The following is a 17360-nucleotide window of genomic DNA, read 5'->3' as shown; positions in this document are numbered from 1 at the left end:
TGATGCTATGAGCCTGTGATGCTGCTGCAAGTAAGTTTTTCATTGCACCTGTGCACACACATACTTGTGCAGATGACAATAAACTCAACTTTGAATTTGCTGTCAGATACCAGGTATAAGACATTACCACGTGGGTGATAGACTGGAAGGTAATTCCAAGCTTCATCAAACCCAGCCCCAAAGAAGAGAGGCATCACAAGACAGGGGCCGAGTGGGTGAAAATTGGACTGGAGAAGAGTGGGGGAGAAACAGCCCTCGAACATAACGAGTGTAGAAGTTCAAACATTCGGTTCTTGCCTGGAAGAGTCCCGTTCTACTGAAGAAGGCGAACTGGGTCCTCGACACCTCACTGATCTCTTCTTCTGTCAGCCGCTCAAAGACACCAGGAGACAGCTCAATTTCAGCTAGGGTATCCTTCCGTGGTTTCTTGTCTAAAGAAACCTGCGGGCCAGAAAGTGAGAGACATCAATCACAATGTGACAACAGAGCACAGGGGTGCATAACTCCGGAACAAACTTTGATCAAACGAACTCATTGATCATACCAGCCATTCTCCTCATCAATCAGGAGTCACCTGCATTGCTTCATTAAGCAGGGAATTTTACCCTCAGGGTAAAATGTTATCCTTCTGAACTCTGGGCCTGTACTCGATGGAGTTCAGAAGGATGAGAGGGGATCTCATTGAAGCCTACCAAATATGAAAAGCCTGGATAGAGTGGACGTGGAGAGGACGTTTCCATCAGTAGGAGAGTCCAAGATCCGAGGGCACAGCCTCAGAATAAAGGGACGACCCTTTAGAACTGAGAAGAGGAGGAATTTCTTCAGCCAGACGGTGGTGAATCTGTGGAATTTGTTGCCACGGAGGGCTGTGGAGCTCGTCACTAAGGCAGAGATTGATAGGTTCTTGATTGGTAAGGGGGTTAAGGGTTACGGGAATGGGATTGAGAAAGAAATCAGCCATGATTGAATGGAGGAACAGACTCGATGGGCTGAATGACCTAATTCTGCTCCTATATCTTATGAGCTTATGGAGGATATCTCAGCCAATGAAGAACTTTCAGCTTGCCAATCCTACTACTGTGTTTCTTTTTAAATAGGGAGGTTGATAGGGGAGGGGAGGGGATGATTTTTAGATAGTGGAAGTGAGAATTTTTTAAAAAACTGCAGATGCTGGAAATCTGAAATTAAAAGAACCAGAAATTGCTGGAAACATTCAGCAGGTCAGGCATGAGGGACCTTGTCAAATGCTTTACCAAAGTCCAGGTAGACAACATCCACTGCCCTACCCTCATTAATCACCACTTTAATTCCAATAAGGGCAATGCTTGTGTTATCTTCTTAGGAGATTGAGCACATCAACAAATACTTCAACTAACTTCTACAGATGCACTGTTGAAGGTGTCCTGACTGGTTACATCACGGTCTGGTACGGTAATTCCAACACACAGGAATGCAAGAGGCTGCAGAGAGTAGTGGACACAGCCCGGTCCATCACGGGCACAGTCCTCCCCACCACTGACAGCATCTGCCTCAAGAAGCCGGCATCTATCATCAACAATCCCCACATTCCGGGCCGTGCCATCTTCTCGCTGCTACCATTGGGCAGGTGGTACAGAAGCCTGAAGCCCCACACCACCAGGTTCAGGAACAGCTACCTTCCTACAACCATCAGGTTCTTGAACTGACCTGCACAACCCGAACCCTACCTCAGCAACGGAACACTATGGGCCACCTTCTGGCCTCTTGACCTCACAATCTACCTTGTTATGACCTTGCACCTTATTGTCACCCTGCAATGCATTTCCCTATAGCTGTGACTTTATTCTGTACTCTGTTATTGTTTTTATCTGTACTACATCAATGCACTCTGTACTAACTCAATGTAACTGCACTGTGTAATGAATTGACCTGTACGATTGGTATGCAAGAGAAGTTTTTCACTATATCTCAATATAAGTGACAAGAATAAACCAACACCAATACCAATACCTCTCGCACTACCATGGACTTGTCTCTGGTTGTGTCTTTGTTTTGAGCACGTTTTTCCACAGTCTCTCTCTCTCTCTCTCTCTCTTCATTGTCTTGTATAATTTTGTGTATAATTTATGTTCTGTGTGTTGTCTGTACCTACACGCCTGTGATGCTGCTGCAAATTTTCCATTGTACCTCCACCCCACTGTACTTGTGCACACGACAATAAACTCGACTTGACTCGCTGTTTGTTTTAAATATATTCTGCCAAGTGCAGACCCCACAGATGACCAGGTATGCCCCCCAGTACCTGTCCCACCCTTTGCCACCTGCCTTATCCCAGACATCTCACCTCCAGCTCGGATTCTCCATCCTGGGATCCAACGCTGAAGGAGGTCCCGTTGTAGGTCTGAGAGTCAATGGCGGAGATCCCAATGGCCAGGTTGGGGGTGGTGATGCTCACCGATGGTCCGCTGAAGATCATCTTGGCCGTTAATGTGTCCACAGTCCTTAGGGCCCTGAAGGTCAGGGGAAGCAAGCAGGTACAGGTTATCAGTGCTTAACCCAGCAAGAGAAATGAGATGTATATTCTGAGCAGATTAGAAGAATGAGGGGTGATCTTATTGAATAATGTAGGAAGCAGGACAGGGTAGATGCCAAGGGACATAGTTACAAGATTAGGGAGCGGTCCTTTAAAACTGAGGTGACTGAAAATTTCTTCTCAGAGGGTACAGGGAACATAGATCAACCATCGCACAATCAAGCTATCTGCTCCGGATCCCGATACTGCTGCTCTTTTGTGGGATCTTGCTGTACACAGCTTGTCCGCCTCAACACCCCAGGCAGCAACCCGAGTGCTCCAGGGAGTCCTGAAGTGGTGAAGGTACAAGGTCTTTCCCTGGTTCTAAATGTTGTGATGTCCCCGTTCTATGGAGCACCTGACAATGTCCTGGTAAACACCGTGTGTGGTGTGAGACTGTGTGGGTGGTCCTGGTAAACACCGTGTACGGTGTAACCATGTAACACCACAAGGATGTTACCAGGACTGGAGGGCTTGAGTTATAAGGAGAGACTGGATAGGTTGGGACTATTTTCCCTGGAGCAAAGGAGGCTGAGGTGTGACCTTTTGGAGGTTTATTATAAGGGGAATGGGGAAAGGGGAGTCCAGGATAGGGGAGTCTAAAACTAGAGGGCGTAGGTTTAAGGTGAGAGGGGAAAAATTTAAAGGGGGCAAGTTGTGGTGGGTATATGTAATGGGTGGCCAGAGGAAGTGGTAGATGTAGGTACAATTACACTTAAGAGACTTTTGGACAGGTTCACAAATAGGAGAAGTTTAGAGGGATATGGGCCAAACGCAGGCAAATGGGACTAACTCAGGGAGGTGCTTTGGTCAGCATGGACAAGTTGGGCCAAAGGGCCTGTTTCTGTGCTGTATGACTCTATGACTCAGAATCGGACCCAGCTACTGAAGGCCACTCACACTTGGGAAGATGTGGTGAGCGCGTTGTCCGAACTCGAAAGGATATTGGACAGAACTGTCAGCACAGTGGAAGCCAAGGACGAGTTGATCTCAGACACGATGACGATCTGGTTCAGCGTTTCCACCAGCTTGTCCACCTGTTCCCGGGTCAGGTTCTTGTCCGCGGTGAAGTCCAGGAGCTGGTTGGCCACATCGGCCGCATTGTCTGCAGGAAGCAACGGCAAATAGGTTGCACAGGTTCTGGTCATGCGGCGTCATGGGAGACTGGGATGGGGATCATGGAAAGGTCAGGGTGAGATCCTTGGGGATCAGTGTGCAGGATCTATATAGGATCATGGGCGGTCAATATAGGTACAGTACTCTCCCACGTTGCGTTCCCAGAAAACTGTCCATATCACAATTTTCCGTAATGCAAAAATTATATTTCCTTCGCATTTTACATTTATTTAGTTATTTTATCTCACATAAATTCCATAAAGGTGAATTTTTATTCTGTAGTTCTGCGCAAGAGATTGCAAAGTTGCGAACACAGCCCAGTCCATCACGGAAACCAGCCTCCCCTCCATGGACTCTGTCTACACTTCCCGCTGCCTCGGTGAAGCAGCCAACATAATCAAAGACCCCTCCCACCCTGGACATTCTCTCTTCTCCCCCCTCTCATCGGGCAGAAGATACAAAAGCCTGAAAGCACGTACCACCAGGCTCAAGGACAGCTTCTATCAGACTTATACGGGTCTCTTATACAATAAAGATCTCCCAATCTACCTCATCGTGGCCCTTGCACCTTATTGTCTGCCTGCACTGCACTTTCTCTGTAACTGTAACACTTTATTCTGCATTCCGTTTTTCTTTTTACTACCTCGATGGAATTATGTACGGACTGATCTGTCTGGATGGCACACAAACAAAAGCTTTTCACTGTATCTCAGTACATGTGACAATAATAGACCAATTACTAATTATTACAAATTTTTTGGTTGTGATTTGAGAATTCCATAAGAACACAGGGGTACACTGTAATGTGCACTCATCCCTGATCAAAAGATATATGCAGATGTAACTGCATATTTACACTCTTATTAAAATGCATAATTAGATATCTTTATTAGTCACATGTATATCAAAACACACAGTGAAATACATGTTTTGCGTGGAGTGTTCTGGGGGCAGCCCGCAAGTGTCGCCACACTTCTGGCGCCAACATAGCACGCCCACAACTTCCTAACCCGTACGTCTTTGGAATGTGGGAGGAAACCCACGCAGACACGGGGAGAGCGAGCAACCTCCTTATAGGCAGCAGCCGGAATTGAACCGGGGTCACTGGTGCTGTAATAGTGTTATGTTAACCGATACATTACCGTGCATGTTTCACAAATGAATTAGAACTTACTCTTCTACATTTTATTGGTGTTAAAACAGCTGCGTGTCTCAACCAGACATTGTTCCAGAGAATCCTCACGGCACCAGGTTCAATCCTGTTTCTCTACCACTCACCTACACACCAGGGAGCAATTTACAGTGGCCGATTAACCTACCAACCCGCACGTGTTTGGGATGTGGGAGGAAACTGGAGCACCAGGGGGAAACCCACACGGTCACAGGGAGAACAAGCAAATACCACACAGACAGCGCCGGAGGTCAGGATCGAACCCAGGTCACTGGAGCTGTCAGGCAACAGCCCTATCTGCCTTTGTATTTTCAACCTCTATAGCTGAGAGTTTGATAGCTCCCCTCTAACCCAACAGCAACCCTCCTTGAGAAAAAGAACGGCCGTGACTTTACTGGCAATTACCTGCAGACACCAGAGGGAAGTCACTGGTGTTGGAGCTGGGACCGATGGAACAGTTAGTCAAGTCAGGTGGCTCCCAATAAGACGTGTAATTCTGTGTGTTTAAAAGACTGTTGAGACAAGCAAAGAATTATGATTGGAGGTACGTGACTGCAATAGACTCAAATGAACGGTTTTACCTTTGAGGAACTATGCATACAAAGGTCGGGGACATGGTATACTTTTCTGAAGGTCTGGCAGTGAGAGTTATCCTTTGCTCTATTCTCTCATATTTCCATAAGACATAGAAGGAGGCCATTCAGCCTATTGAGTCAATGCCAGCTCACAGAGCAATCCCATCAGTCCCATTCTCCCATTTATTCTTTAGTAGATTCACCAAATAACACTGAGCTCGAAGGGTTCAATTACCTGGACAGGTGCCCATTGGCTCTATTCACTGAATCACTGAAATTTACAGCTAGTCAGCCCATCATTTCCATGCTCACCACCAAAGAGCTATCCCAGTACATCTACTGTAAAAACAAGTGTGTTTTATTTTCTGCATTACGCTTTTTAGAAGCATCTTGTCCACATGTGGGACATATGCGCCACCAGTAATGTGGCTTGGCAGAATTAAAAGTTTATATTTCAAATTTATTTATATTTTACAAAACTTTACTTGAAGCAAAGAGACTACAAAACAACCCGAGGCATCACTAATGAGATAAATATGGCAACACAACTCAAATTGATTTTTTCAGTCGTTTTCAATTCAAAGCTTATGAGGGAAAGGCTGAGTGTATCGCACATCTAAAGAGGTTGTTTTCCTAATAACTGAAGTCTCCAGTGCCCTGGAGAGTGTTGTAGAACAGAAAGACCAAGGGGTATAAGTACACAATTTTCTGAAAGTGGTGACATAGGTAGACAAGGTGATGAAGAAAGTGTTTGGCATGCCTGCCTTCATTGGTCAGGGCATTGAGTACAGGAGTTGAGACATCATGTTACAACCGGGACATGCTCTCTTCTTGTTACTACCATCAGGGAGGAGGTACAGGAGCCTGAAGACCCACACTCAATGTTTCAGGAACAGCTTCTTCCCCTCCACCATCAGATTTCTGAACAGTCCATGAACCCGTGAACACTACCTCGTTATTCCTCTTTTGCACTATTTATTTATTTTTGTAACTTATAGTAATTTTTATGTTTTGCATTGTACTGTTGCTGCAAAACAACAAATTTCATGACATATGTCAGTGATAATAAACCTGATTCTGATTCAATTACAATACTTAAAAGACATTTGGACAGGTGCATGGATAGAAAAGGTTTAAAGAATATGGGCCAAACACAAGAAAATAGGAACTATCTCAGGTAGCACCTTAGTCGGCATGGACAAGTTGGGCTAAAGGTCCTGTTTCCTTGCTGTATGACTCTATGACTCTAAACTATAGAGAGGTTGGGTGGAGGTACAGTGGGGAGATGATGTGACTTACACAACAGTGCTATGTGTACATTACTTTCTAAAAATGTAGGGGCTGGTCTGACTGAGGACTTGAGTTGGCCAAGACAGAGATACCACCTCCTCTGATGGGAATCTGAGGTACAAGCTGACTGAAAAATATCAGCAAACATGTCTGTCCATCAAGGACAACAGAAGTCGGGGATTCTCTGTCTTTACCTCTGTCGTCTTGGTGTAGCAGCCAGCATAATCAAAGACCCCACCCACCCGGGTCATTCTCTCTTCTCTCCTCTTCCATCGGGTAGAAGATACAGGAGTCTGAAGGCACGTACCACCAGACTTAAAGACAGCTTCTACCCCACTGTGATAAGACGATTGAACGGTTCCCTTATACAATGAGATGGACTATGACCTCACGATCTACCTTGTTGTGACCTTGCACCTTATTGCACTGCACTTTCTCCGTAGCTGTGACACTTCACTCTGTACTGTTATTGTTTTTACCTTTACTACATCAATGCACTCTGTACTACCTCAATGCACTCTGTACTAACTCAATGTAACAGCACTGTGTAATGAATTGATCTGTACGATCGGTATGCAAGACAAGTTTTTCACTGTACCTTGGTACAAGTGATAATAATAAACCAATACCAATACCAATCCAAGGGGGTTGTAAGGCTGGAAGACAACAGGTGACTGTTAGATATTTGTTTGGTGAGCTTCGAGTCATAGAGTCATCGAGTGGTACAGTGCAGGAACAGGCCCTTCTGCCCAACTGGTCCATGCCAACCAAGATTCCCATCTAAGCTAGTCCCATTTGCCCATGTTTGGCCCGTATCCCTCTAAACCTTCCCTATCCATATGTGCTTACAGAATTACTGGCCATAAACAGGTTACAAGGTTTCTGAGGACAATTACCATTTCCTGCTTGCGTACTGGCCTGGATTTGTGAGGCAGGGCAGGACCAAAGTGACTCTTGGTCTGGTGTCTGTCCACTTGTATTGAGCTGGGTTTTCATCCAAGGAGCAGTTCACTGTGGATAAACGACATTGGAACTGTGAGTGTCAGTTTTATAGAGTAGGTTCAATGTGTGTTGTTCTGGCCCACTATTTTTCCTTTAGGTCTTCCTACTGCCTTGGGATAGCAGCCAACATAATGAAAAACCCCACCCACCCCAGACATTCTCTCTTCTCCCCCCTTCCATCAGGCAGAAGATACATATCGTTAATATATCAATGTACTGTTAAAGGTACCCTGACTGGTTGCATCACGGTCTGGTACGGTAATTCAAGTGCGGAGGAACGTAAGAAGCTGCAGAGAGTAGTGGACTCTGCCCAATACATCACGGGCACATCCCTCCCCACCATCGGGAGTATCTACAGGAGGTACTGCCTCAAGAAGGCAACATGCATCATCAAAGATCCCCACCATCCAGACCATGCCATCTTCTCGCAGCTACCATCGGGCAGGAGGTACAGAAGCCTCCTGCCACACCACCAGATTCAGGAACAGCTAATTCTCTTCAACCATTCAGTTCTTGAACCAACTGGCAAAACCCTAATCACTACAATTTGGCAACACTATGATCACTTTGCACTAAAATGGACTTTGTTTTTTTCTGTTCTAATTGTGTTCATTCTTGTAAAAATTGTGCATAATTTATGATAATGTTGTGTATCTAATGCTATGTGCCTGTGATGCTGCTGCAAGTAAGTTACTCATTGCACCTGTGCACACATGGACTTGTGCATGTAACAATAAACTCGACTTTGACTTTGACTTTGACAAAAGCTTGAGAGCACGTACCACCAGGCTCAAGCACAGCTTCAACCCTGCTGTTATAAGACTCTTGAATAGACCTCTTGTATAATAAAGATGAACTCTTGACCTCACAATCTACCTCGTCATGGCCCTTGCCTCTTAATTGCCCAGCTACACAGCACTTTCTCCGTAACTGTAATGCTATATTCTGCATTCTGTTGTTGTTTTCCCTTCGTACTATCTTGACGTTCTGATGTTCAGAATAATCTGTATTGATGGCATGCAATTGGACAGGGCACAGAGTACAAAGGTTGGACGGCACGTTGCAGCTGTACACAACGTTGACGAAGCCGCACTTGAAGCATTGTGCACAGTTCTGGTCACCCAGCAAGGGGAAAGATGTCATTAGGCTGGAAAGGGTTTACAAGATTGGTGAGGTTTTTACCAGTTCCGGACGGCTCGAGTTGTAAAGTCAGACGGGATAGACTGGGATTTTTTTTTCCCTACAGCGTAGGAGGTTGAGAGGTAATCTTATCAAGGTAAATAAAATCATGAGGGGCATAGATCAGGTGGATGGTCACACTTTTCCCCAGGGTGGGGGAGTCTAAAACTAGAGGGCACAGGTTTAAGGTGACCCAAGGGGCGGGTTATTCCACACAAGAGGGTGGTGGGGATATGGAATGAGCTGCCAGAGGAAGGGGTGGGTACAGTTACAATATTTAAAAGTTATTTGGGCAGGTATCTGGATAGGAAAGGTAAGAGGGAATGGGCCAAATGCAGGCAAATGGGACTAGCTCTGAGAGACATCTTGGTTGACATGGACGAGTTGGGCCGAAGGGCCTGTTTCCATGCTGTATAACTACATGATACATGAAAACAAAGCCTTTCACTGTATTTCAGTACAGGTGACAATAACAAACCAATTACCAGTTGCATGAATCTAATGCACGGAGGGATTTGCATCTGTGCAGTGGCCTCCAGTGCCATGCAGTGTAAACCGGGACACCATACATACATGGCTTGGCCCACTCATGCAGAAGAAGACCTCCTTGGTCTTGTGAAGGAATCTTGCTCCTGCTGACTGTAGGTGGCATTTATTACCCATTCTGAATTGTGCTTGAGATAGTGGTGGTGAACCACTGCCCTCTTTCTGATAAACATATTCCATCCACGATTTGGGCCCAGTGGCAACGAAGGAACAGCGATATATTTCCAAGGGGGGATGGTGTGCGACTTGGAGGGGAACCTGCAAGTGGTGGTGTCCCCATGCAGCTACTGCCCTTACCCATCTTGTTGGTAGAGGTCCCGGGCTTGGGATGAGCCGTCGGAATAGACTGGGTGAGTAACTGCAGTGCATTTTGTCGATGGTGCACACTGTGTGCCAAAGGTGGAGGGATCGAATGTCCAGGGTGATGGACTGAATGAAGCAAGTGAGCTACATTGTGGTGGATGGTGTCAAGCACCTTGAATGCTGTTCAAGCTGCACTCTTCCAGGCATGTGGAGAGTATCCAATGACACTCAAGACTTGTGCCTTGTAGATGGTGCAAAGGCCTTGGTAGGTCAGGAGGTGCATCAGTCACCACAGCGACTGCAGAATCTGGAGCAACGAGCAATCTTCAAAGTCAAAAGTCAAGGTCGAGTTTATTGTCACATGCACAAGTCCATGTGTGCACAGGTGCAATGAAAAACTTACTTGCAGCAGCATCACAGGCGCAGAGCGTCAGAGACACAACATTCACAAGAAAAACAAATGATACAAGAAAGGACACAAAAAGAACGAAAAAAAAACCAAAATCCATTGTAGTGAAAAGTGGTCACAGTGTTGTTGTACTGAGATGGTGATTAGGGTTGTGCCGGTTGGTTCAAGAACTGAATGGTTGAAGGGAAGTAGCTGTTCCTGAACCTGGTGGTGTGGGACTTCAGGCTTCTGTACCTGCTGCCCGACGGTAGCTGCGAGAAGATGGCACGGCCTGGTTGGTGGGGATCTTTGATGATGGATCTGCTGGAGGAACTCAGCAGGTCGAGCAGCATCTGTGGGGGGAAAGGAATTGTCGACATTTCAGGTTGAGACCTGGATCAGGGTTTCAGCCCGAAACGTTGACAATTACTTCCCCCGCCCCCCACCCCCCCCCCATCCATAGATGCTGCTCAACCCAGTAAATTCCTCCAGCAGATTGTTTGTTGTCACTAGATGATACACAGACTCTGAGCTACTCTGTAGCCACAGTAATTATATGACTGGTCCAGGAACTTCTGGTCACTGGTGATCCCCAGATGTTGTTGAATACTCAGTGGTTATACTCTATCTTGTTGGGGATGGTCACTGTCTATAAATTCTGTAATGTTGAATTTAGAACCATAGAACCATAGAAAACTACAGCACAGAAAACAGGCTGTTTGGCCTTCTAGTCTGTGCTGAAACATTATTCTGCTAGTCCCATTTACCTGCCCCCAGCCCATACCCCTCCAGACCTCTCTCATCCATGTATCTATTCAATTTACTCTTAAAAGTTAAGAGCGAGCCCGCATTTACCACATCAGATGGCAGCCCATTCCACACTCCCACCAATTGTTGAGTGAAGTTCCCTCTAATGTTCCCCCTAAACCTTTCCCCTTTCACCCTAAAGCCATGTCCTCTCGTACTTATCTCTCCTAATCTAGATGGAAAGAGCCTACTTGCATTAACCCTGTCTCTGCCCCTCATCATTTTATAAACCTATCATATCTCCCCTCATTCTTCTCCGGTCCAAGGAATAAAGTCCTAACATGCTCAATCTTTCCTTATAACTCAACTCCTGAAGACCTGGCAACATTCTTGTAAATTTATTTGTCATTGATGAGTCCACACCTGAGTTGAGTCCCAGTCTTACAATAGCCAGTCATGAACCACTGTTTTTGCTGTGAATATCGTGCAGTCATCAGCAAACCTCCCCACTTCTGACCTAAAGAATTCAGTTCAGAAGGGTGAGGGGGGGTCTCAATGAAGCTGCCCAAATACTGAAAGGCCTGGATAGAGTGGACGTGGAGAGGATGTTTCCATCAGTGAAAGAGTCCAGGATCCGAGGGCACAGCCTCAGATTAAAGGGACGTCCCTTTAAACCTGAGTCGAGGAAGAATTTCTTCAGCCAGAGGGCGGTGAATCTGTGGAATTCATTGTCAGCGCGGGCTGTGGAGGCCAAGTCATTGCGTGTATTTAGGGCAGAGATTGATAGGTTCTTGATTGGTCAGGGGGTTAAGTGTTACAGGGAGAAGACGGGAGAATGGGGTTGAAACAAAATTGGTCATGATTGAATGGTAGAGCAGGCTTTGTTTTTGCACTATTTATTTACTTTGGTAATTTATGTCTTTTCACTGTACTGCTGCCACAAAACAATAAATTTCACATCAGTGATAATAAATCTCATTCTGATTCTGATTCCTAATTCTGTTCCTATATCTTATGATCTATGGTCTTAAGATGGATGAAAGGGACATTGATGAAGCACCAGAAGATCTTTTTTTGCTTGGGGTGGACTTCCCTCGAGCTCTACTGTCTGAGATCGGCTCAGGGAGATCCCACCTAAGTTATGCAGAAAGGAAGATGGTCGTGGTTGTTAAAGGTCAATTACCCCAGTTGCAGGACTTCATCAGAGCAGTGTGCTAGTCTCAGCATCTTGGAATTGGAATCAATTCAATGCACTGTGTAATGAATTGACCTGTACGATCGGTATGCAAGACAGGTTTTTCACTGTACCTCGGTACAAGTGACAATAATAAACCAATTCCAATTCCAAGATGCTGGGATCAGCATATTGCTCCAGTGAAATCCTGTGACCTGGATGATTGGCCTCCAACAACCACAACCATTTTCCTTTCTGCATAATTTAGGAAGGAATCGCACCGAGCCAGTCTCAGACAGCAGAGTCCGAGGGAGGTCCACCTTAAGCAACAAAGCTATCGCTCTCCCTTATGTTATCAAACCACTGCAAGAAACTGCAGGGAGTTGTGGACACAGCTCAGCACATCACAGAAACCAGCCTCCCCTCCATGGACTCTGTCTATACTTCCCGTTGCCTCGGTAAAGCAGCCAGCATAATCAAAGACCCCACCCACCCCGGACAATCTCTCTTCTCCCCACCTCCATTGGGCAGAAGATACAAAGGCCCGAAAGCACGTACCACCATGCTCAGGGACAGCTCCTATCCCACTTACAAGACTCTTGAATGGACTTCTTGTATGATAAAGATGGACTCTTGACCTCACAATCTACCTCGTTATGGCTCTTACACTGTTTTGTCTGCCTGCACTGCACTTCCTCTGTAACTGTAACACTATATTCTGCATTCTGTTATTGCTTTCTCTTTATACTACCTCAAGGTACTAATGTTTAGAATAATCTGTATGGGTGACGTACAAAGCAATGTTTTTCACTGTATCTCGGTACATGAACAGAGGGATCGTGGGGTCCAGGTCCATCGATCTCTTAAGGTTGCCGCGCAGGTCGATAGGGTTGTTAAGAAGTCAAATGGTGCATTGGCCTTCATTAGTCGGGGTATTGAGTTCAAGAGCCACGAGGTAATGTTTCAGCTCTATAGAACTCTGGTCAGACCACACTTGGAGTATTGTGTTTAGGTCTGGTCGCCTCATTATAGGAAGGATGTGGAAGCTTTAGAGAGGGTGCAGAGGAGACTTACCAGGATGGTGCCTGGATTGGAGAGCATGTCTTATGAGGATCGGTTGAGCGAGCTAGGGCTTTTCTCTTTGGAGAGAAGGTGACTCGATAGAGGTGTACAAGATGATAAGAGGCATAGATCGAGTGGACAGTCAGAGAATTTTTCCCAGTGCGACAATGGCTAACGTGAGGGGACATAATTTTAAGGTGATCGGAGGAAGATATAAGGGGGGTGTCAATGTTAAGTTTTTTACACAGAGAGTGGTGGGTGCATGGAACGTACTGACTGCAGAGATTGTGGGGGCAGGTATATTAGGGACATTTAAGAGATTCTTAGATAGACACATGAATGATAGAGAAATGGAGGGCTATGTGGGAGGGAAGGGTTAGATAGATCTTAGAGCAGGATAAAATGTCAGCACAACATCGTGGGCCAAAGGGCCTGTACTGTGCTGTAGTGTTCAATGTTCTGTGTTCTACGGGAAAATAGTAAACCAATTACCAATCACCCACAATGGCACCTGACTCCTTTCCCTGATCTGTCCCCTCCCAACTCTTCCCCCACCTCACCAATCAGGTGACCCTCACTCCAGAAACCCTTTGCCCCGGTCCATCCGACCCATCTGATCCCAGGAGTCTCCTGCCACTCCTCTCGAACTCTCCCTATCCCCAGTTCCTTCTATTCCTTTGTCTTCATCAGTTCATTCTCCCCTTAAAAGCATCAACTCAACAACGTTGGGAACATGTTTTACATTTTCATTATTTGTCGGGTAAAGAAATCTCTCCTGAATTCCCGACTGGATTTATTTCCATCCTGCTCCACTTAGAGTCATAGAGCAATACAGCACGGATACAGGCCCTTCGGCCCAACTAGTCGATGCCGACTATGGTGCCCACCCAGCTAGTCCCAATTTCCTGTGTTCGGCCCATATCCCTCCAAGCCCCGTCCCTCCATGTACCTATCCAAGTGCTTCTTAAATGATACTGTTGTACCTGCCTCAACCACTTCCTCTGGCAGCTTGTTCCATATACTCACCACCCTCTGTGTGAAAAAGTTGTCCCTCAGGTCCCTTTTAAATCTTTCCCCTTTCACCCTAAACCTATGCCCCCTAGTTCTGGGTTCCCCTACCCTGGGGAAAAGACTGTTACCGTCCACCATGTAGATCCAACCTTTTTAGTTATTCATAACAGAACAACCCTCTCATCCCAGGAATTATTAAATGAATCCCTTCCAAATTGCTTTCAATACTAGTTTTGGACTCCCCAACCCCAGGGAAAAGACTGTTTCTGTCCACTTTATCTCTGCCTCTATAACTTTAAACACTTCTCTAAGGTCGCCCCTCATTCTCCTACATTCCAGGAATAAAGACCTAGGCTGGCCAACCTCCCCCTATAACTCAGACCCTCTAATCCTGGCAACATCCTCGTAAATCTATTCTGCACTCTTTCCAGTTTAATCACATCTTTCCTATAACAGGGTGACCAAAACTGTACACAGTGCTCTAAGAGCGGCCTCACCAATGACTAATACAACTGCAATATAACATCCCAACTCCTGTACCCAATGCCCTGACTGATGAAGGCCAGCATGCTGAATGCCTAGTGCACCACTTCTGACATCAGATCCCTTCAATGTTCGAACATCAGGTCCCCCAACCACCCTTCTGCCCACCATCTTCTCTCGAGAGGAGGAAACCCAATCTGTCTTTTATGAAGGAAGGAAAGCATTTCAGCACCCCCTCCCCCACCGCCTGTGCTTGTAACACCACTGTTATAAGACTATTAAATGGTCCCCCAGTACAAAGTGATGGACTCTTGACCTCACAATCTACCTCGTTGCGACCTTGCACCTTATTGTCTACCTGCACCGCACTTTCTCCGTAACAGTGACACTTTATTCTAAGATAATAAGATTTCTTTATTAGTCACATGTACATCAAAATGCACAGTGAAATGCATCTTTTGCGTAGAGTGTTCTGGGGGCAGCCCGCAAGTGTCGCCACGCTTCCAGTGCCAACATAGCACGCCCACAACTTCCTAACCCGTATGCCTTTGGAATGTGGGAGGAAACCAGAGGTCCCGGAGGAAACCCACGCAGACACGGGGAGAACGTACAAGCTCCTTGCAGACAGCAGCAGGAATTGAACCTGGGTTGCTGGAGCTGTAATAGCGTTACGCTAACTGCTACACTACCGTGCCTATTAACCGTGCATTCTGTCATTGTTTTACCTTGTACTACCTCTCAATGCACTGTGCAATGAATTGATCTGTACGAATGGTATACAAGAAGTTTTTCACTGTACCTCGGTACATGTGACAATAATAAACCAATTTACCAATTTAAACTTACCAACTTAACCATTCCAATAGAAACAATGACAATAATTCACTCACCGATGGGTTGAACGTTGATGGAGGCAATGGACAGGTTGCTTCCAATGGCTTTAGATGTGTTAATCAGTCTCTCCTGGACCACTCGCTCCTCCAGATAAATGTTTTTGGTGATGTTGTAATACAGAATTGCCTTGCAGATGTAACTGAGGACAGATCTTTATGTGGGAAATGATAAAACATTGCTGTTTGGATCAGAACAGAACTGAAATGTGTGAAAAGAAATGTGTGAGTCCAGTCCCTTTTTCCCCAGAAGAATGAGAGGACTTACAAACTCATAAAATTCTTACAGGATTCGACAGAGATTCTAAATTGGAATAAGGCCAATTTTGATGGAATCAGAAGGGATCTGGCAGGCGTGGATTGGGACGGGTTGTTTTCCGGCAAAGAGATGCTTGGTAAGTGAGAGGCCTTCAAGAGTGAAATATTGAGAGTACAGAATCGGTATGTTCTTGTTAGAATAAAAGGCAAGGCTAACAGGTTTAGGGAATCTTGGTTATTGAAGGATATTGAGGTCCTGGTAAAGAAAAAGAAGGTGGCACATATCAGGTATAGGCAGTTAGAATCAAATGAGGTGCTTGAGGAGTATAAGAAATACAAGAGAGCACTTAAGAGAGCAATTAGGAGGATTAAAAGAGGATGAGCTTGCTCTGGAAGACAGGGCGAAAGAGAATCCCAAGGGTTTCTATAGGTATATTAAGAGCAAAAGGATAGCAAGGGACAAAATGGGTCCACTTAAAGATCAGCGCGGTCATCTATGCATGGAGCTGAGAGAGACAGGGGAGATCTAAAATGAATTTTTTGCATCCATATTTACTCTGGAGACAGACACAGAGACTATAGAACTGAGGCAAAAGAGTAGTGAGGTCATGGACCATATCAGGATTACGGAAGAGGAGGTGCTTGCTGAGGAGGTGAATTAAAGTGGGATAAATTCCCAGGGCCTGAGGAGGTGTCCCCTCAGACCTTGTGGGAGGCTAGTGCAGAAATTGCAGGGGTCCTGGCAGAGATATTTAGAACGTCCTTAGACACGGGTGAGGTGCCAGAGGACTGCAGGATAGCTAATGTTGTTCTGTTGTTCAATAAAGCTCTAAGAATAAGCCAGAAAGTTATAGGCCGATGAGCTTGACATTAGTCATGGGTAAATTATTGGAAAGTATTTTAAGGAACAGGATATATAAATATTTGGATAGACTGGGCCTGATCAGGGATAATCAACAGGGCTTTGTGCGCGGTAGGTCATGTCTAACCAATCTTATAGAGTTTTTCTAGGAGGTTACCAAGAATGTCAATGAGGAAAAGGCGGTGGATGTTGTCTACATGGATTTTAGCAAGGCCTTTGACAAAGTCCCGCTTGGGAGGCTGGTCCAGAAGGTTAAGTCACTTAGCGTTCAGGATGAAGTAGTCAATTGGATTCAACATTGGTTTAGTGGGAGAAGCCAGAGGGTGGTAGCAGATGGTTGCCTCTCTGACTGGAGGCCTGTGACTTGGGGTGTGTCGCAGGGATCGGTGCTGGACCTGTTGTTGTTTATCATCTATATTAATGATTTAGATGATAATGTGGTAAACTGTATCAGCAAATTTGCAGATGACACCAAGATTGGGGGCGTAGTGGACAGCGAGGAAGGCTAATAAAGCTTGCAGCGTGATCTGGACCAGCTAGGAAAATGGGCTGAAAAATGGCAGATGGAATTTAATGCAGACAAGTGTGAGGTGATGCACTTTGGGAGGACAGACCAGGTTAGGACTTACACAGTGAATGGCAGGGCTCTGAGGTGTGCAGTAGAACACAGGGACCTGGGAATACAGATCCATAGTTCCTTGAAAATGGCATCACAGGTAGATAGGGTGGTAAAGAGAGTTTTTGACACTTTG

The 17360-nt window shown here is 45.7% G+C and overlaps 1 protein-coding gene across 1 annotated transcript in view; it reads right to left on the bottom strand.

The window, feature by feature from the left end:
* The window catches only part of adgrg6 (adhesion G protein-coupled receptor G6), a 125206-nt gene that overhangs the window by 39625 nt on the left and 68221 nt on the right, over positions 1-17360 (bottom strand). Inside the window, exons 12-17 of the mRNA XM_052013013.1 lie at positions 15489-15643; positions 7600-7714; positions 5244-5350; positions 3452-3656; positions 2324-2489; positions 298-441 (exon numbers count right to left, since the gene is read on the bottom strand). Coding sequence (XP_051868973.1) covers positions 298-441; positions 2324-2489; positions 3452-3656; positions 5244-5350; positions 7600-7714; positions 15489-15643 — 892 coding nt within the window. The remainder of the gene's footprint in view (positions 1-297; positions 442-2323; positions 2490-3451; positions 3657-5243; positions 5351-7599; positions 7715-15488; positions 15644-17360) is intronic.

The sequence above is a fragment of the Pristis pectinata genome, chromosome 3, assembly GCF_009764475.1.
Source record: "Pristis pectinata isolate sPriPec2 chromosome 3, sPriPec2.1.pri, whole genome shotgun sequence".
Taxonomy (NCBI): Eukaryota; Metazoa; Chordata; class Chondrichthyes; order Rhinopristiformes; family Pristidae; genus Pristis; species Pristis pectinata.
The sequence above is the reverse complement of the archived record's forward strand: the minus strand, read 5'-3'. Positions and strand labels throughout refer to the sequence as shown.